The following is a 21,210-nucleotide window of genomic DNA, read 5'->3' on the forward strand; positions in this document are numbered from 1 at the left end:
TTATACTACCACGATGGGTTTCTCATGTCTTTAATATTTCTGTTACAGGGGGACTATAGGTACCATGCTACACTTTGAGCGTGGGTCAGCAGGACCCAGGCTGCAGCCGGAGACGTGAATCTTCCCCACCCTTGCAGGTACAGTATCAATGAAAGGCTGGAATGTTTACTTATTGTACACTGTGGTGTAACATATATAAGTGGCTCTACTGTGCTGTAACATGTATAAGCGGCTCTTCTGTGATGTAACATGTATAAGCGGCTCTTCTGTGATGTAATGTGTATAAGCGGCTCTACTGTTGTGTACTGTGTGTAAGTGGCTCCACTGAGGTGTAACGTGTATTAGCAGCTCTACTGTGCGGTGGAATGAAAATATTGTTTGTCTACGCCCCTTCCTCCATGAAGCCACGCCCCTATATATTCCAATAAGGGGCACCAAAATATATATTCGCATACCAACAAAATTAGATTCGGGCTGGCCTAGCTAGACACCCAGTTTGGGAACCACTGGTAAAAGGGAATGTCTATGCCCTCATAGTGTGGCCATGTACCCATTGTGACGTGGTCAAGTGCCATGTGCTGATTCAATTAGCCTAAATGTTGACAGTTTTACACTGAAATTTAAACTTGAGTTTGGACACACTCCTCCCAAATCTGAATTTCTGTGCACATTTTACTTGTGCCCCATCTGCAGTGCAGCATAAAGTTACATCTGCTCCATCTACAGTGCAGCATAAAGTTACATCTGCCCCATCTGCAGTGCATAATAAAGTTACCAGGGTGCACAGGTGCTTGTTTTTTATTTTTGCAACTCAGAATCAGACCCACAGTGTCTAACTATAGGTACTAGGGGATTTTGTCTTAATAGAAAATAAAATGCATTTAGATTGAGAGACAGGATGTGGTTTTGGAGAACAAGATGCAGAGACCAGAATAGTGTGAAAAGCAAAAACAAAAAACCCCATGATGAGTTACCTTTTTTTCCACTTTGGCCGAGTTGTTCATGCAGGTGCAGGCTGTGACAATCAGCTGGTGGCAGCGCTTGTGAACCACGCACGTGCAAACTGAGTTAAGAGAAGAGAAAACATTTAAACCATTTAAATCAGGCATCTGTGCATTTAAGTGGTTAGTCCCCATGGATAAACATCTCCTAACTCAATAGTATACTTAGAGCTGTGTTTGCCATTAGTTCATGACAGTGTGCTCACTTTAATAGTGATATTATGTTGTGTCCTTTCAGTCATTCTTAGCGAGGTTATAGGGAGCGTTCTCTTCTCATGAATGATGGTCCAATGTGGGAACCAGCTATGCTTGCAGGGAAATGTGGAGACAGAAGAAAGGCAGTTTGCTTTCTGTGGCATCATACACCATTGCCTGTATTTATTAATGTGTGAATTGATTAGAATGAGAACATAGCTTTAACTGCAGATGGAAAATGTTCTGACGCAGATGGAGAGGCCTGTGCAGACATGGGTAGATCTCAAATACAGTAGGAGACTGAAAATGTTGGGATAAGCACAAAATGGGCCTTTCAGCACGAGTCGGAGATGCGTTGTGTTCGCATACTCCTGACTCGTGCTGTACTGCGCATATGCATCAGCGGCAATGCGCGTGAGCGGGCTGTCATATTGCGGTCGCATTTCGGAAGGATGCGGTCGCATTCCGGAAGGATGCGGTCGCATTCCGGAAGGATGCGGTCACATTCCGGAAGGATGCGACCGCAGCACGATTGACAGCTGAAGGTGTTGGGTGGGCGAGTTTGAGGCGTTAGGGGGCGTTCCATGAAAAACGGAGGCATGCCCAGAGCGTTATCACCTGGGTTCACAGCCTGGCTGCGGAGGCAGGGGGCATCCACAAATCAGCGATGCAATTGCATTGTGATCGCATCGCTGCTGGGTATTTTCATGCTGTGCGGCCTTGCCTTGTACTGGTGACCCCCAGCATACGATCGCAGCCAGTTGCAGGTTTGCTAAAATAGCAAAACTACAACTGAAGCTGAATCTGAATGCGGGTCTACAGGCACTAATAAAAAGATAGGTGGAGACATGCCTTCCTACTGTACCTCTACGGATGTCTGTTACTATCCAGTTTTATCACTATTGTTTCCAATTGTAAAGCGCAACGGAATAAACATGAAGCCTGTAAAGGAGATGCAGCCGACCACTTTGGAGGCGAGGCCTGGCTCACATCTATTAGGCCCTTTCCCCGTCACTGCAAAATATAGCAAATCGAGAGTCCGTGGGAAGGGGGTTGGACTAACATGATGTTATTTGCATCACTTTAGCAGCAGCCCCTCCATAAAGACCCATGATTCCCAGTATCATCTCCCCAGACTGCCCGCTTCACTAGGAAGTACTGTAGATGGAATGTGGGCAATCCACCTACTCATCTCGGAGTGTGGGGGACCACACCAATAAACGGGTGTCTCCCGCACTTTCCGTCAGAATAGGTAAACACGGATTAAACATTTGCAACACATTTAAGGGGAGGACTAGATAGGCCAAGTGGTTTTATCTGCAGTCAAATTCTATGTTGTGCAAAGCATCTGTGGCAATGAACCATCAGTACGCAAGGTGGGGACATGTTTGTGGAAAACAGGCATAAAACACCTAAATCAGAGTTAAGAGTAAATGAAAACAGCTATTTGATCCTTGGCAAAACCATGGCACATTGCATGTGGGGCAGACTTAAAATAAGAAAAAAAGATTTAAAGTTGTGAGGTGTGTCCTAGCTTACCGTAGGTCTAAACTTCAGTGTAGAGGCATTTGTGGCTTCATGGAAAAGCAGTCAGGGTTTCCCCTCCATGTGCAAATTAATAAATAAATAATTACATGTATTTGCCTCCCTTGCATTGCAACATGGTTTAATCAAGGAGCAAATTGCTCCATTTTTTATTTGCTCCTAACTTGGAATTAGGCCCAAAATGTGCTTAGTCTCATAATATTTCTCTGTTTACATTTTTTCTTTATATGTCGGGGATTAGGTTCATCTTAATGCGATAATGCTAAGGCCCATCGTCAATTCTCCACGATGTGTAAACAAAAAGTACTTTCTGTGTTCAATAATGCATTTAATGCAATGCACATGGATACTGTAAATGATTTTAGTTTTAGAAAGCAAAAAAAATGCAATTACAAATGTTCTTCTATATATCTTTTTTTTTTCTTTTTACACACTATCAGTTAGACTAAACAAATCATTTCATAGACACTAATGTCATTATTTTATAATAAGGCCACAAATGAAAAAAAAAAGTGTGTGAATCTTATGTTTTAATTGCTATATTAGTGATCAGTTACAGCCAGACAACAGCTAAAGAGTACATGAGATTTCCATGACACATTGACAGAAAACCACATCTATTCTATAAGTGGAAACTTCTTGAAAGCCAATCACTGGTCTAGACCTTACAGTCATATTTAGTGGGAAAAAAATAATCGCCTTACACCTCTGCTTCCTGGGGTAATGCAGCAGTTCTGTATTATAGGAAAATACATACAGTAACGATTTGGGGGAGTGGTTCCTCACGGTTTTCTCACACACATGAGGACAGATAACAGAGCAAAGATAAGGGTTTCACAATTTATTTTATCACATCAGAGTAGATTTTGACTGGACAAGGAGCTGGGAACAGTAGTTGGGTGCATCACATGGGGCAGATGTAACATGTGTAGAGAGTTAGATTTGGGTGGAGTGTGTGCAAACTGAATCTAAATTGCAGTGTAAAAATGAAGCAGCCAGTATTTACTATGCACAGAAACAATATAACCCACCCAAATCTAACTCTCTCTGCACATGTTACATCTGCCCCACCCGCAGTGCACATGGTTTTGCCTAATTGCTAACTTTTTTGGTTTGCTAACAACTCTGGATAACCCCCATGGTCATGTAATTTTTGCTTTGAGTAAATAGCAATGGCAAAAGATTAGTAAAATAAACAAAATATTTTCTATGTTGCCCTGTGAACATTGCTGCCTTGGCCAAGTGTCTGTTGTCCACATGCTAAACACAGTTTTGGATGCATTTTTACACACCACCATATTGGCTTCAACAAAAACAGGGATGACACTATAATTAATTACAATACTACAGTGCATCCGGAAAGTATTCACAGCGCTTCACTTTTTCCACATTTTGTTATGTTATAGCCTTATTCCAAAATGGAATAAATTAATTTTTGTCCTCAAAATTCTACACACAATACCCCATAGATTTTTACAAATGTTTTAAAAATAATAAACTAAGAAATCAAATGTACATAAGTATTCACAGCCTTTGCCATGAAGCTTAAAATTGAGCTCAGGTGCATCCTGTTTCCACTGATCATCCTTGAGATGTTCCAGCTTAATTGGAGTCCACCTGTGGTAAATTCAGTTGAATGGACATGCATTGTCAAGTGTGGGATATAAGGTCCCACACTTGACAATGCATGTCTGAGCACAAGCCAAGCATGAAGTCAAAGGAATTGTCTGTAGACCTCCAAGACAGGATGGTCTCGAGGCACAAATCTGGGGAAGGGTACAGAAAAATATCTGCTGCTTTGAAGGTCCCAATGAGTACAGTGGCCTCCATCATCCGTAAATGGAAGAAGTTCAGAACCACCAGGACTCTTCCTAGAGCTGGCCGGCTAAACTGAGAGTTTGAGGGAGAAGGGGCCTAGTCAGGGAGGTGACCAAGAACCCAATGGTCACTTTGTCAGAGGTACAGCATTCTTCTGTGGAGAGAGGAGAACCTTCCAGGAGGACAACCATCTCTGCAGCAATCCACCAATCAGGCCTGTATGTTAGACTGGCCAGACGGAAGCCACTCCTTAGTAAAAAGCACATGGCAGCCCACCTGGAGTTTGCCAAAATGCACCTGAAGGACTCTCAGACCATGAGAAACAAAATATAAGTTATGGTGAGAACTTACCGTTGAGAACGGTATTTCTCCTATGTCCACAGGTATCCACAGGATAACATTGGGATATGCCGGAGCGACAGCGGAAATGGCACCAAATAGTCACGAGCTTTCTGGCCTCCCAGGATGCATCGGGGCTCCTCCATATAATCCCGCCAACCGACTCAGTCAAATCAGTTGTTTTTACAGCAATTTAGGCAGGAGCATCATGTAGAACCCTATTCAGGCGATAAGAACACACATGCACACCCTTCCACACAAGAGGGAAGAGGTTTAGTAATTGTAAAGAGCCTCAAATCAGGTGCGTCAGGGTGGAATCCCTGTGGATACCTGTGGACATAGGAGAAATTCCGTTATCAACGGTAAGTTCTTACCATAACGTCTATTTCTCCGGCTGGGTCCACAGGTTATCCACAGAATAACATTGGGATTCTCAAAGCCGTTTTTAGTGGCGGGGATGCTCCTGATTAGACAGGAGAACTTTTCGCCCGAATTCCGCGTCATGAGAGGCAAAAGTATCCAAGGCATAATGTCTAATGAAAGTGTTAATGGAAGACCATGTGGCTGCCTTACAAATCTGTTCTGCTGAAGCACCATGTTGTGCTGCCCATGAAGGACCTACCTTACGTGTAGAGTGAGCAGAGACATTAGCCGAAGCAGGGAGATCAGCACGAGAATATGCTTCTGAAATTATCATTCGGAGCTATCTTGCCAGTGTCTGTTTACTAGCAGGCCATCCTCTTTTGTGAAATCTGTAGAGAATGAAGAGAGAATCTGTCTTTCTGATGGCACTAGTACGATCTACGTAGATTCTTAACGCACAGACTACGTCCAGCGACGCTTCTCCCGCAGAAAGTCCCGATACCTGAAAAGCCGGGACTACAATCTCTTCGTTAAGGTGAAACTTTGAGACCACCTTCGGAAGATACCCAGATCTAGTTCTGAGAACTGCTTTATCTGGATAAAAGATCAGAAAAGGAGACTTACACGACAGCGCTCCTAAATCTGACACTCTTCTAGCCGACGCCATCGTCAGTAGAAAGAGAACTTTAGCTGTCAACCATTTAAGATCTGCTCTCTTAAGTGGTTCAAACGGAGTTCCCTGAAGGATCTTAAGAACCAGATTCAAATCCCAGGGAACTGCAGGAGGAACAAATGGAGGCTGAATGTGCAACACTCCCTGAAAGAAAGTACGCACATCCTGTAGGTTAGCAATATTTTTCTGAAACCATACAGTTATTGCTGATACCTGAACTCTCAAGGAAGCTACTTTTAACCCCTTATCCAATCCTGCTTGAAGGAAATCCAAAATCCTGGATACTCTAAAAGATCTTAGATCCATACTTCTTTCACTATACCAATGAAAATAGGCTTGCCATATTCGATGATAAATACGAGCTGATGGTTTTCTTGCTCTAAGCATAGTTTGAATTACTTGTTGTGAAAATCCTCTTGACTTTAGGATAGAGGTCTCAACAGCCACGCCGTCAAAGACAGACGATCCAGGTGGCTGTGATAACAAGGACCCTGCATTAGTAGATCTGGACGTTGAGGAAGCAGTATTGGAGCTTCCACGGACATCCTTAGTAGATCTGTGTACCAATGCCTTCTGGGCCAAGCTGGAGGGAGGGAGGAAAAAGATATGCCAGATGAAATTCCCATTTCTCTGACAGTGCGTCTACAAAGATCGCCCCGGGATCCTTTGTTCTTGACCCGTATATCAGAACTTTGTTGTTCAGATGGGACGCCATGAGATCTATCTCTGGCAGACACCGTCTGTTTACTAGAGTCTGAAACACTTCCGGATGTAACGCCCATTCGGTTCCCTGAATGGTGTGTCGACTGAGAAAGTCTGCTTCCCAGTTCAGCACTCCTGGAACAAACACTGCGGACAATGCCGGAAGATGGAGTTCTGCCCATCTTAGTATGTGAGTTACTTCCTCCATCAACCTTTTGCTGTGAGTTCCTCCCTGATGATTGAGGTACGCTACTGCTGTTGCATTGTCTGAGCGGATCTGGACTGGTCTTCCTTGCAGAATGTCCTTTGCTTGAACCAGAGCCATATATATGGGCCTTATTTCCAACAGATTTATTGGCAGGCAACTTTCCTTTATGGTCCATTTTCCCTGGAACCAGAAACTTTCGAAAACCGCTCCCCAGCCCTGAAGCTGTTGTCAGGACTTGCCAATCTGTTATCCAAAAAGGTCTCACCTTGTCTAGATGGTCCGTCTGTAGCCACCAAGTTAGTGACCTTTTTACGTTTATTGGAAGCTTTATCATCTGTCTTTTTATTGTCTGATGTCTTCCTTTCCATTAGGTCAGAATGAGGTGCTGTAGAGGTCTGGAGTGGAATTGTGCATATTCCACCATGTCGAATGTTGACACCATCAGACCCATCAGTCGCATTGCTGCATGGACTGATATTGTCTGACTGTGCAACAACTCCTGAGTCATTACTTGCACCTTGGATATCTTTTTCCAAGGTAAAATTATTCTTTGTAGACTTGAATCAAATATGGCCCCCAAATGAACCATCCGTTGTGATGGACTCAGAGACGACTTTTCCCAGTTTATGAGCCACCCGTGTCTTTGCACACAGACTATTGTCTGTTGGAGATGGCTCAAGAGTAATTCCTGGGATTGTGCCAGGATTAAAAGATCGTCGAGGTATGGAAAAATTCTTATCCCCTGCTTGCGGAGATAAGCTGCCATAACCACCATAATCTTGGTAAATACCCTGGGGGCTGTCGCTAGCCCAAAGGGCAAAGCCTGGAACTGAAAATGTTGCTGGAGGATGGCAAACCTGAGGTAACACTGATGGGACCGCGCTATGGGCACATGCAGGTAAGCATCCTGTATATCCAGAGATACCATGTAATCTCCTGGTTCCATGGCCAATACTATGGAGCGTAACATCTCCATGTGGAACCTTGGAACCCAAATGTATTTGTTTAACATTTTGAGATTGAGAATTGATCGGAATGACCCATTTGGCTTCTGAATCAAAAATAGATTGGAGTAAAAACCCTGTCCCCATTGTGTGTGGGGAACTGGGATAATTACCCTAGACTGAAGCAATTTCTGAACTGCTTCTTGCAGGGCATTGGCCTTTGACTCTATACGAGACGGGCTGGTGCAAAAAAACCTTTGAGGAGGCTGCCTCTTGAAATGGGAACCATAACCGAAAGATACCACCTTCTGCACCCAAGCATCTGTCGTCGACTGCTGCCATATGTGTGCAAAGTGAAGGAGTCGGCCCTCAACCCTGGAATCCTCCAGGTGGAGGCCCGCACCCTCAGACTGATGGCTTCTGTTCCGGTTTGGAAGCTGGCCGTCTATTGGCCCATTGCTTCCTACCCCTAGCTGATTTATTGAACTGGGGTTGCTTAGATTCATCTTTCCCTTTTGCTCTGCCTTGCCATCTTAATGGCCGAAATTTCGAACCCCTAGGTTTAGTGTTATAACTAGCCGGAAACCTGACCTTCTTGGATTCAGCTTCCAATTCTAGAATATCTGTCAATTGTTTTCCAAACAGAATATCACCAGCGAAAGGCAGAGCTTCCAGAACTTTCTTGGATTCTGCATCCGCTTTCCAAGTACGTAGCCAAATTGCTCTGCGAGCGGCTACTGTCAAGGCTGATGCTTTAGAAGCAATCGTACCTATATCAATTGCTGCTTCTTCCAAATATTGCGCAGCTTGTTTTATATGGCCTAAATGAGACTCCTGCTCCCTGGTAGGTTCCTCTGCCCATTCTACCATTGCTTTCGCCATCCAGGCTGAAGCCATAGCTGGCCTTACAACAGCCCCTGAGAGAGAAAAAATATTTTTCAAGAAACCATCTACTCTTCTATCTGTGACATCATTCAGTGAGGTAGACGGCAATGGTAAAATAGATTTACGCACAAGTCACACAACATGTGCATCTACTTTAGGAGGAACTTCTCTTTTTGAACAGTCTGCAGCTGGAAAAGGATAGTAAGAATCCCATTTTTTCGGAATCTTATACTTGTTATTGGGTGTAGCCCAAGGTCCTTCCATAATTTCCGTCAGATCTTCTGACTCTGGATTTAGATTTAGACACTGCTTTGGCTGATTCCTCCAGAGACAGAATAGCCTTCATGGCATCAATAAGCTCAGCTATATCCTCTGAGCTGAAACCCTCCGACTGATCATCATATGGGATATTTGAATATACTGTATCCTCATCTGTTGTATCATCTTGTGTAGTCTGTAACATGGATGTATCTACCCTGGTATTAATAGCCTGGCTACTTGTAGAAGCTGTTGGAACCAAACCATAAGAAGGGAACTGCATGTATGGGTTAATAGTGTAACCTATTCCCGGGGGTGGAACTGCAGGTGTTAATCTGTCCGCTATTGTAGACAAGGTATGTGCGAACACACCCCATAGTGGCTCTACTGGTTGCTGAACCAGAACCTGCTTTTTACTTTGCCGATACGCAAAACAGTTTGCACATAACCCCTCATAAGTAAGATACTGGGCTATTCCATCCAAAATCCCTATTTTACAAGATAAGCATGTTAAGGGTGCAGGAGTCCCTGATAAAGTATCCTTGTCACTTTTGCCGCTCACAGACATGGTAAATAATCAGTTTTTACAAATACTATACTCTCTGTGACTGAAAATCACCTATATAGATATAGAGGTGATATCAATCTGACCACAACCCGAGCACCTGAATTAAGGTTCAGAAACAATACCGACAAACATATAAAAGTCAGCAATCACACTAGCAGTCAGTCACATGTTAACTATTAGACATTGTCATATGAGAATATAATCAATCACAAAATACTTCTCCAGTATGTAGGAGTACAATTACTGCATTTCTGTTTTTAAACAGCTATAACCACAAGTTTTTCAGACATGTTATGCAGAAAACAACAGTACTGTACAGGCCTCATATGCATTGTGTACCAGAATTAACTATTCATACTAACAAGTAACCCTTACTCAGTAGAGTGGGATACAGGGAGACTCACCCCACTTCCAGGATCGATCAATACGCTCGAAAGACGCTGAGTGGATTCAGGCGCTACTAGTGTACACTGCCGCTCCAGTAACTGATAAGAGACACAGACGCTCAATAACGGACACATACGCTCAGTAAACGATGAGTGTATGCAGACGCTCCTGTCTGCGACCCAGTCTCGGCGGCAACTGTAGTGTACACAACCGCAGCGGCCTAAGCTGCGACCGAGTACCCTCGTGGTAGCGTCTGAGACGGAAGTGAGGTCATCAGTTCATGGACGGGAGGCGCACGGAAACTGGTCATGAACTGGGGGGAGGGGCAACCAGGAGAGCGTCTGACTCCCCCTGCTGACATCAACTCCAGGGATCGCTGCCTCAACCTAGTCCTGGCACCTATGATCCCTAAAGCATAGCGCTGGAGCACTTAAGAGTGGCGGCGCGTCAGCCACTGTTTGTAGTCTCCTCCAATACAGTGCGGCTGTGTCCGGAATCCCCTAGTAAGTGGAACCGATGCCTTACCTTCTCCCCATGCTCCGGCCACAGCTGGTAACGTCTGCTGTACCTGCTAGAACATCCGTCACAGACGCCCGCCGAGACAGCACTTGTACCCGGAGGTAAGCGTTGCTGCGACCCGGTGGAGAGTTGTTGGAGCGACTCTTTCTAGCATTCATTTAAGACGCTGTTAAGAAAGATCACTCAAAACATAGTAAGACTATAAAAATAAAATAATAAAAGCTTAGGGCTGCCTTAACAGCAGCCCTGTGACCATGGTCTGGCTCCTGCAGCACCAAACAAAAAACTGATTTGACTGAGTCGGTGGGCGGGATTATATGGAGAAGCCCCGATGCATCCTGGGAGGCCAGAAAGCTTGTGACAATTTGGTGCCATTTCCGCTGTCGCTCCGGCATATCCCAATGTTATCCTGCGGATAACCTGTGGACCCAGCCGGAGAAATTCTAAGGTCTGATGAGACAAAGATTGAACTCTTTGGCGTGAATGCCAGGCATCATGTTTGGAGGAAACCAGGCACAGGTCATCACCAGGCCAATACCATCCCTACAGTGAAGCATGGTGGTGGCAGTATCATGCTGTGGGGATGTTTTTCAGCGGCTGGAACTAGGGGACTAGTCAGGATAGAGGGAAAGATGAATGCAGCAATGTACAGAGACATCCTGGATGAAAACCTGCTGCAGAGCATTCTTGACCTCAAACTGGAGCATCTTTCAGCAGAACAATGACTAAGCACACAGCCAAGATATCAAAGGAGTGGCTTCAGGACAACTCTGTGAATGTCCTTGAGTGGCCCAGCCAGAGCCCAGACTTGAATCCAACTGAACATCTCTGGAGAGATCTGAAAATGGCTGTGCACCGATGCTTTCCATCCAACCTGATGGAGCTTGAGAGGTGCTGCAAAGAGGAATGGGCGACACTGCCCAAAGATAGGTGTGCCAAGCTTGTGGCATCATATTCAATAAGACTTGAGGCTGTAATTGCTGCAAAAGGTGCATCATCAAAGTATTGGACAAAGGCTGTGAATACTTATGTACATGTGATTTCTTCATTTTTATTTTTAATAAATTTTCCCGTTGCCATTATGGGGTATAGTGTGTAGAATTAGGAGGACAAAAATGAATTTATTCCATTTTGCAATAAGCCTGTAACATAAGAAAAATGTGGAAAAAGTGCAGCGCAATGAATACTTACCGACCGGATATACTGTATTACTACCCCCACCACCACCACCAAATTTGTAGAGCTTCTTGTAAAATAAAAATAGGGTTACTTTCAACACCAAGAGAGTAATCGTTTAAAAGTCATTGCTTCATAAGCAACCATGTTTTCTGTTGACTAAGTTAATATTGGCACTGTTACAAAAGCTGTCTGCAGAATGTAGAGGTACACACGGTGCAATGTTTGCTTACGATTTTGTCTACATAGTCAAAATCGTAAGAAAAGTTATTTCATATCGCACCGTGTGTATACAACTTGCGATACCGATGCGCGCTCCCGTGTGGTTGATATTGCAAGAAAAAATAGATTGTGCAGGCAAGGCAATTTTGACTATATTGTGTACAATCTAGTTTCTAGTATAGTTAAAATCGCACATAGTCAAAATTGCAAGTAAAGATAGTCAATATCGGTGGTTCTGGGCTCCGGGGAGTTCGAGGGAAATTGAGAAGTCAAAATCGGCACTTAGTCAATATTTCACTGTGTATATGCACCCTTAGTCATACTTGCCTAATCTTCCGGAATGTCCAGGAGACTCTGCACAGACTAGGCCCAGCCTTCTGGATCCGCCCACTTCCCCAGAGATACGGTCGGTCTGGGGGCTCTATAACAGGAGTCTTGTCACTGTGGACCTGGCCCCCATTTCACAATGGGGTACTTGTATTATAGAGATATGGATCGTGCCGCTATAACACATCCTGCTTTGCCTCATTACGGAGGCAAAGCAGGAAGGGACATTGACAAGATGTAAGAACATCTTGTCCTCCTCCGGCAATGTACCCCTGAGCACGCAGCGCATAAGCTCAGTGTTGATGCACTGTGTCTCCCTGACCAGCCGGCTCCTCTGCGCATGCGCGAGATCTCGCTACTCACGTGAGATCTCCAGCGTAGTGTGGAGAAGGCACCCGCCACAGCCAGAGACAACTCTGTCCCTGCTGTGGTGTATGGGCATCGACACCATGCAGCTGTCGAAATCGACAGCTGCAGGTGTTGGAACAGACAGCGATGCTGACCATTCATACATTGCCTGCGCATATCGGCTAGCTATATTTTAGTGCCCTAGTCACTGAGCCAGCACCGCAGCCATCATACATGGGAGGGAAGCGGTATAGCTCACATAATGTGTGCTGACAATGCTTCCCCCCATATTGCTAGTACATACATTTACCTAAAATTACAAACCTTGGAAACGTACAGTAAAAGGTAGAGCCTTGAAGACATAATTCACACCACAGCTCCCAGCTGTGCCTCCACCTCTGGATTCCCTTGGGGCCACAGGTTAGAGGTCGGAAAATATGCAGAGTGGGAGAAGCTAAATCAGAGCTAACCATGTGGTCATGCAGGACGGTGAATAGAAGCACTGCAGAGCTAGAGCAGCAGGGTGCTTCCCTGAATGCAGAGAACCGGGGGAGCGGGCGTAAGACAATGATTCTGGGGACCGGACACCACCAAGCCTATGCAGAGGTTTGAACACAGTTACCAGGACAGAGACATTTACTTGTAAGAGGAACCTGAGAGACATTGAGTTGCTTTAAGGAGTAAAGACTGAGTTATTTATTCCAGGAATAATTACTACAGAGAAAGCTGCATTGTTAGAGATCCTGAGATACCTTCGCTATTTACATTATTTTTGCAATACTAAAGAACAGTGACATTTCTGCTAATCAAACCCAGGATTAATATTGCTTCACAAGTGCTGTTATACCACAGCCGCATTGCAACACTATGGCACTGTCAGATCTAAGCGCTTCAACGTAAAATTGCTGGTGAAGATCAAGACATTCTTATCAGGGATAGTTAGAAAAGTAGCGATTGCCATTGAAACAATATTCTTAATCATTTTCTTCAATGTCCTCATTATTGTCTTCTTTTCTTAGATGCATGTATACCACAGCCCCATTGCAACACTATGGCAGTGTCGGATCTAAGCGCTCCAACGTAAAATTGCCGGTGAAGATCGAGACAATCTTATCAGGGATAGTTAGAAAAGTAGTGATTGCCAGTGAAACAGTATTCTTAATAATTTTTTTCAATATCCTCATTATCATCACCACCTTTTCTTAGATGAATGTATTTGAGATCAGACTAATTGAACCACTGAATTATTGAATGTTCCAGTGTATTATGATCTGTAGCTAAATGTGATTTTCTTGTCTTCTTTAATTCATTAATACTGTGATTGTCCAGTTTTGCCAAATAATGATCCACCATCTTTAATCCAGAGTTCTTTGTGGGTCAATAAAAAGAAACTTCCTGTTGGAGATTGCTGTCAGTGAATCACTATTGAGTATCAATCTATCCTACCTCTCTGAGCAAGGTACAAAAAACAAGGTACAGGGGAAAATATCCTAGTGAAGGGGTCTGTCACATAGCCACCGAACACCTGTGATACCTTTTCCAACTACTTAAACACACCTGCCAACCCCGGGGTGTTACATAAGATACCCCTAAGAGGTAAGTGAGCAGATGTGACTGGGGAAACAGGAGCTCAAAAGCCTGTCCAAATCAGTGAGTGTCAGGCTCTAATTAATGGATGTCTCTAATGTGATTACTGAAACGATGGGACGTGCTGAGAAATATAAAAGAGGTTATAAATTTAACACATTTATTACAGTACACTCATGACTTTTAACTCTGGGAGATTTTACTGCCTATTTATGTCGGCACCTAGCTCACGTTTTATTGTTAGGAAATCTGCATGAGCAGCGGCACCTGTTAGCATAGAAAACCCAAAAATATCACAAAGAGGAAGTGAGTTCTAGAGTCTCCAGAGGTATTTACCCAGCACCAAGGCATCACCACCAACAAACAGGCTGCATAACAATTACATTTATTTTATTTCCACTGCGCCTGGGAGCCTGATCAAACACTTTCCTGGCATGATATCGTCACCAGAGGCTGGTTCTAAACTACCAGTCAGGAGGGATGTGCTGCTAGCTGCCAATTTGCCAGGAAGGTTATTTATTTACCATCAGGCTGCAATGACGTCTGGCAGGATGTTTATAATAAGTTGCCAACACTCAGCAGGTGAATAGGCTACCTGGTCTTTTTTCTGCTGCGTTCTCACATCATGTACATTTACTACAAGTAGTTATCTCTACACATGAGAAGGAAGCTGGAAATGAGGAACTCGTTACAAGGTTACGGATTTGTAATGTAATTACAATATGGTAATCGTTTTAAATGGATATTGTGGATTTATAAAGGCACACACTGGTGGATGACTCAAACTGAAGAGCCCAGTTACTTAATCAGTTTTGTTGGATTACTGATAGATAGCAGGTACAGCCGTACTCACTGTTACATGAACACTGGTGATGGAGTGTAGTGGGGTTTTATACAGCTCACCAACCGGAAGGGGGTGGGGGGGGGGGAGATTTAGGCTACATAAAGAGGGGGGTTAGGTTTAGGCACCCCTGGGTTGGTTTAGGCTAAGGCTGCGGGGGGGTTGGTGGTTAGGTTCAGGCTGCAGTAATGGAGCGTTAGAGTTAGGGGGTTAAGGGGTAGCATGCTTACTGACCACTGTCGGTATTCTAAACAGCAGGATGCCGCGGTCGGTATTCTGACCGCCAACATTTCAGCCCCAACCCGCATGGAGCACTTCCTAGCAGACAGAATTCAACGCAAGGACAAGGGTCATTTAATAATAACCAGGTGGTCATGCAGGGCAGTGAAGAGCAGCACTGCAGAGCTAGAGCAGCAGGGTGCTTCCGTGAGTGCAGAGAACTGGGAGAGCGGGCGTAAGACAACGATGCTGGGGACCGGACACCGCCAAGCCTATGCAGAGGTTTGAACACAGTTACCAGGACAGAGATATTTACTTGTAAGAGGAACTTGAGAGACATTGAGTTGCTTTAAGGAGTAAAGACTGAGTTATTTATTCCAGGAATAATTACTACAGAGAAAGCTGCATTGTTAGAGATCCTGAGATACCTTCGCTATTTACATTATTTTTTGCAATACTAAAGAACAGTGACATTTCTGCTAATCAAACCCAGGATTAATATTGCTTCACAAGTGCTGTTATACCACAGCCGCATTGCAACACTATGGCACTGTCAGATCTAAGCGCTTCAACGTAAAATTGCTGGTGAAGATCAAGACATTCTTATCAGGGATAGTTAGAAAAGTAGTGATTGCCATTGAAACAATATTCTTAATCATTTTCTTCAATGTCCTCATTATTGTCTTCTTTTCTTAGATGCATGTATACCACAGCCCCATTGCAACACTATGGCACTGTCAGATCTAAGCGCTCCAACGTAAAATTGCCAGTGAAGAGCAAGACAATCTTATCAGGGATAGTTAGAAAAGTAGTGATTGCCAGTGAAACAGTATTCTTAATAATTTTTTTTCAATATCCTCATTATTATCTTATTTTCTTAGATGAATGTACTTGAGATCAGACTGATTGAACCAATGAAATTATTGAATGTTCCAGTGTATTGTGAGCTGTAGTTAAAGGTGATGTTCTTGTCTTCTTTAATTCATCATTAATACTGTGATTGTCCAGTTTTCCCAAATAATGAATCACCATCTTTAATCCAGAGTTCTTTGTGGGTCAATAAAAAGAAACTTCCTGTTGGAGATTGCTGTCAGTTAATCACTATTGAGTATCAATCTATCCTACCTCTCTGAGCAAGGTACAAAAAACAAGGTACAGGGGAAAATATCCTAGGGAAAGGGTCTGTCACATAGCCACCGAACACCTGTGATACCTTTTCCAATTACTTAAACACACCTGCCAACCCCGGGGTGTTACATAAGATACCCCTCAGAGGTAAGTGAGCAGATGTGACTGGAGAGACAGGAGCTCAAAAGCCTGTCCAAATCAGTGAGTGTCAGGCTCTAATTACTGGATGTCTCTAATGTGATTACTGAAACGATGGGACGTGCTGAGAAATTTAAAAGAGGTTATAAATTTGACACATTTATTACAGTACACTCATGACTTTTAACTCTGTGAGATTTTACTGCCTATTTATGTCGGCACCTAGCTCACGTTTTATTGTTAGGAAATCTGCATGAGCAGTGGCACCTGTTAGCATAGAAAACCCAAAAATATCACAAAGAGGAAGTGAGTTCTAGTCTCCAGAGGTATTTACCCAGCACCGGGGGGTGGTCTTCTGTATACCGGCGGTCGGGCTCCCGGCGCTCAGTATACCGGCGCCGGGAGCCCGACAGCCGGCATACCGACACTTATTTTCCCTCGTGGGGGTCCACGACCCCCATAGAGGGAGAATAAAATAGTGTGGCGCGTAACGCGCCACCGTGCCCGTAGCGTGGCGAGCGCAGCGAGCCCGCAAGGGGCTCATTTGCCCTCGCCACACTGTCGGTAAGCCGGCGGTCAGGCTCCCGGCGCCGGTATGCTGGTCGCCGGGAGCCCGACCGCCGGCCAGCCGTAGTGAACCCGCACCGAGACATCACCACCAGCAAACAGGCTGCATAACAATTACATTTATTTTATTTCAACTGTGCCTGGGAGCCTGATCAAACACTTTCCTGGCATGCTATCGTCACTGGAGGCTGGTTCTAAGCTACCAGTCAGATGGTATGTGCTGCTAGCTGCCATTTTGCCAGGAAGTTTATTTTCCTTCAGGCTTCAATGACGTCTGGCAGGACATTTATAATAAGTTGCCAACACTCAGCAGGTGGATAGGCTACCTGGTCTTTTTTCTGCTGCGTTCTCACATCATGTACATTTACTACAAGTAGTTATCTCTACACATGAGAAGGAAGCTGGAAATGAGGAACTCGTTACAAGGTTACGGATTTGTAACGTAATTACAATATGGTAATCGTTTTAAATGGATATTGTGGATTTATAAAGGCACACACTGGTGGATGACTCAAACTGAAGAGCCCAGTTACTTAATCAGTTTTGTTGGATTACTGATAGATAGCAGGTACAGCCGTACTCACTGTTACATGAACACTGGTGATGGGTGGGGGAGGAGGGTTAGGCTACATAAAGAGGGGGATTAGGTTTAGGCACCCCTGGGGTGGTTTAGGCTAAGGCTGCGGGGGGGTTGGTGGTTAGGTTTAGGCTGCAGTAATGGAGCGCTAGAGTTAGGGGGGTTAGGGGTAGCATGCTTACTGACCACTGTCGGTATTCTAAACAGCAGGATGCCGCGGTCGGTATTCTGACCGCCAACATTTCAGCCCCAACCCGCATGGAGCACTGCCTAGCAGACAGAATTCAACGCAAGGACAAGGGTCATTTAATAAAAACAAAATATGGGGGCACACAACACAATTTAATGGGGAATGGCAATAAATGTGTCCGCACAAATAAATATACCTAAAAAAAAAAAAAAATAAGATTCAAAACCATAATGTCTCAAAATAGAGGGGGTAATTCAGATCTGATCGCTGCTGTGCATTTTCGCCCAGCGGGCGATCAGATCTGAACTTTGCATGCGTCAGAGCCACACAGCACCGGTGCGTCGCACAACAGTAACAGGCATAGGTGCATAGCAACGGGATGTTGTGAAAAATTTGAAAGCGTGGGCGTTCGCAAGGAGACTGACAGGAAGAGGCCATTTGTGGGTGGCAACTGACCCTTTTCCAGGAGTGTCTGGAAAAACGCAGGCGGGCTCAGGCGTTTTGAGGGAGGGTGTCTGACATCAGCTCCAGCCCTGATCAGCAGGATTCAATCGCACAGCAAGAGTAAGTCCTGGGCTGCGCACAGACTGCACAAACTGATTTTTGTGCAGCTCTGCACAGAAATGAGCCCATGAAGCAGATTTCCATTTGTTTGCCTGTGTACTACTTAAAAAAGAACCAGTCACCAGTGCCAGCTGCACTGTCATTTTTATTGCTGCTGCACAACCACCACCTATGATTGATCTCAAGCTGCAGTGGTGGGCTGGGGAGCTGGGTGGAATTTAGGGCCACCCGCAGCCCAAGTTACTTACCAGCAGCAGCCGGCGGTCACTAGGACCGAACACAGCTCTACACTAAGGCACAACCTCCGACCCAGCGCTTCTGCGCATGCTCAGTTTCCTAAGAGGTCTTCATCTCCGGCGAACTGGCCAGTGTGAAGTGTCACCTACCACACCTGCTCCCACACACACAGACACACACACACACACACACACAATTACCTACCAGACCTGTCCCCACACACACAATCATCTACCAGACCTGTGGTATGGCATTCCCTTGGGGCCACGCCTCTTGTTGTGAGGCCACATCCACTTTTCCAGGGCCACACGCACTGAGAAAACATTCCCTTCCCCTGTCATGGTGCCCCCTTTCTGTCATTTTGCTCTGGATCCTCCCCTGTTTATAAGTAAGCCCTGAATGAGAGGGACAGTCATGTCCACACTTTAGAAATCAGGATATTCATAAAAATGTCAGCAATGCTTACTCAGTTCTACCTAATAAATATACTGGTTAATGCTTGTCTTATTTAAGACTGGCCTGGCCCTAGTAGTAAAGAGGAGACGTTTTATGTATGTACTGATAAGACATTAATTGTGGAACCTTCTACTTTTTATTTTTTCTGCTTTTTCTTTGAGAGTAACAGGGAGTTAGACCTTACAAACAATATGGGAGGGGCTGTGATTGGGGACCTCACTCAGTGCATGTCGTGCAAGATGTATGCACACCTGGAGCTACCGGCCCAGTGTGATTACATCTGCACGAGGTGTGTGCGAACTGTTGCCCTGGAAGCCCAGGTAACTGATCTAGAGCAAACCGTTACGCGACTGAGGGAGATTCACAATCTCGAGCGTAGTTTAGACAGAACGGTGGAGGAGTTGCGGGAGGGGTCACTGGTAGAAGAGGATGATGATCAGGTAGCCAGTTGGGTCACAGTTAGAAGGAAGAAAAAGAGGGGGAGGCTCGACATCTCCGAACTATCAAACCCGAACAAATTTGCCCGATTGGACGAGGAATCGGAGGATGAAAGTGAAGAAATGACGGTGCCGGAGGAGACTGCTCCCTCTATCATCCAGAGGAGCGGTCCATCTGGCGCGGTTGGGATAAAAGAAAGAGGTACCTAGTCAGATGGTGGTGGTAGGGGATTCTATCATCAGGAAGGCAGATAGGGCAATCTGCTACCGGGACCGTGATCGCCGTACAGTCTGTTGTCTCCCGGGTGCTCGGGTACGGCACATCGCGGACCGGATAGATAGATTGTTGGGAGGGGCTGGGAAAGACCCGGCGGTCTTGGTGCACGTTGGCACCAATGACAAAGTTAGCGGAAGGTGGGATGTCCTTAAGAAAGACTATAGGGACTTAGGAAAGAAACTGAAGGCAAGGACATCTAAGGTAATATTCTCGGAATTATTACCCGTGCCACGCGCTAGTCCAGGGAGGCAGAGGGAGATTAGGGAGGTAAATGTGTGACTTAGGGATTGGTGCAGGAAAGAGGGGTTTGTGTTCTTGGAACACTGGGCGGACTTCTCAGTCAGGCGCCATCTCTTTTGTCGTGACGGATTGCACCTGACTGAGGAGGGGGCAGCGGTGCTGGGGGGAAGGATGGTTAGAAGGTTGGAGGAGATTTTAAACTAGGAGCCTCGGAGGAGGGTTTAGCTAGAAACTACGGGTCATGCAGTGAGAATAGTGGGGATGGCGGTAGTAAACGAAATGGGGGAGATGTTGGGGGGATGGTAAGAGCAGGCGGTAAGGTTACTAACATGGGTACTAAAAGAGATTTTACCAAAGCACTAACCAATGACGATTACAGGTCATCATTGCTACATAAGGTGAAAGATGTCCCTAACGCAAGGGAAAATACTTATCTTAGTTGTATGTATGTAAACGCCAGAAGCATTACTGGTAAAAAGGGTGAACTAGAAATACTTGCAGCAAGCAAACAGTATGATATTATAGGCATTACTGAAACTTGGTGGGATGAATCTCATGATTGGACAGTCAATCTAGAGCAGAGGTTCTCAAACTCGGTCCTCAGGACCCCACACAGTGCATGTTTTGCAGGTCTCCTCACAGAATCGCAAGTGAAATAATTAGCTCCACCTGTGGACCTTTTAAAATGTGTCAGTGAGTAATTAATACACCTGTGCACCTGCTGGGTTACCTGCAAAACATGCGCTGTGTGGGGTCCTGAGGACCGAGTTTGAGAACCTCTGATCTAGAGGGCTATACACTGTTTAGGAGAGACATACTAAATAAAAAGGGTGGAGGGGTGTGTCTTTACGTAAAGCCGTTTTTAAAACCTGATATACGGGAAGATATTCAGGAGGGGACTGTAGACACTGTCGAGACATTATGGGTAGAAATTGCATTCGGGGAAAAAGGAATAAAAAAGTTAGTATTGGGTGTATGCTATAGGCCGCCTGGTATCAACGCATCTGATGAGGAATTGTTACTAAAGCAAATTGAAAGAGCAGCAGGAGTAGGAGACATAGTAGTGATGGGAGATTTTAACTATCCAGAGATAAACTGGAACAACGATTCATGTGATACTGCTAGGGGCAATATGTTTTTAAACACACTTAATGATAACTACTTAGTCCAACTAATTGAGGAACCAACTAGGTACAATGCAATCTTAGACCTGGTATTAACAAACAATGGGGATTTGGTATCAGGTATTATAGTAGGGGAACCCATAGGAAACA

At 44.9% G+C, this 21,210-nt stretch overlaps 1 protein-coding gene across 2 annotated transcripts in view; it reads right to left on the reverse strand.

Moving 5' to 3' along the window:
- PRKCH (protein kinase C eta) overlaps positions 1-21,210 on the reverse strand; it is a 386,129-nt gene that overhangs the window by 154,592 nt on the left and 210,327 nt on the right. For both annotated transcript variants that reach the window (XM_063947701.1, XM_063947703.1), the window contains exon 5: positions 975-1,063. In XM_063947701.1, coding sequence (XP_063803771.1) covers positions 975-1,063 — 89 coding nt within the window. The remainder of the gene's footprint in view (positions 1-974; positions 1,064-21,210) is intronic.

Source organism: Pseudophryne corroboree, chromosome 12 (genome assembly GCF_028390025.1).
Source record: "Pseudophryne corroboree isolate aPseCor3 chromosome 12, aPseCor3.hap2, whole genome shotgun sequence".
Classification (NCBI taxonomy): Eukaryota; Metazoa; Chordata; class Amphibia; order Anura; family Myobatrachidae; genus Pseudophryne; species Pseudophryne corroboree.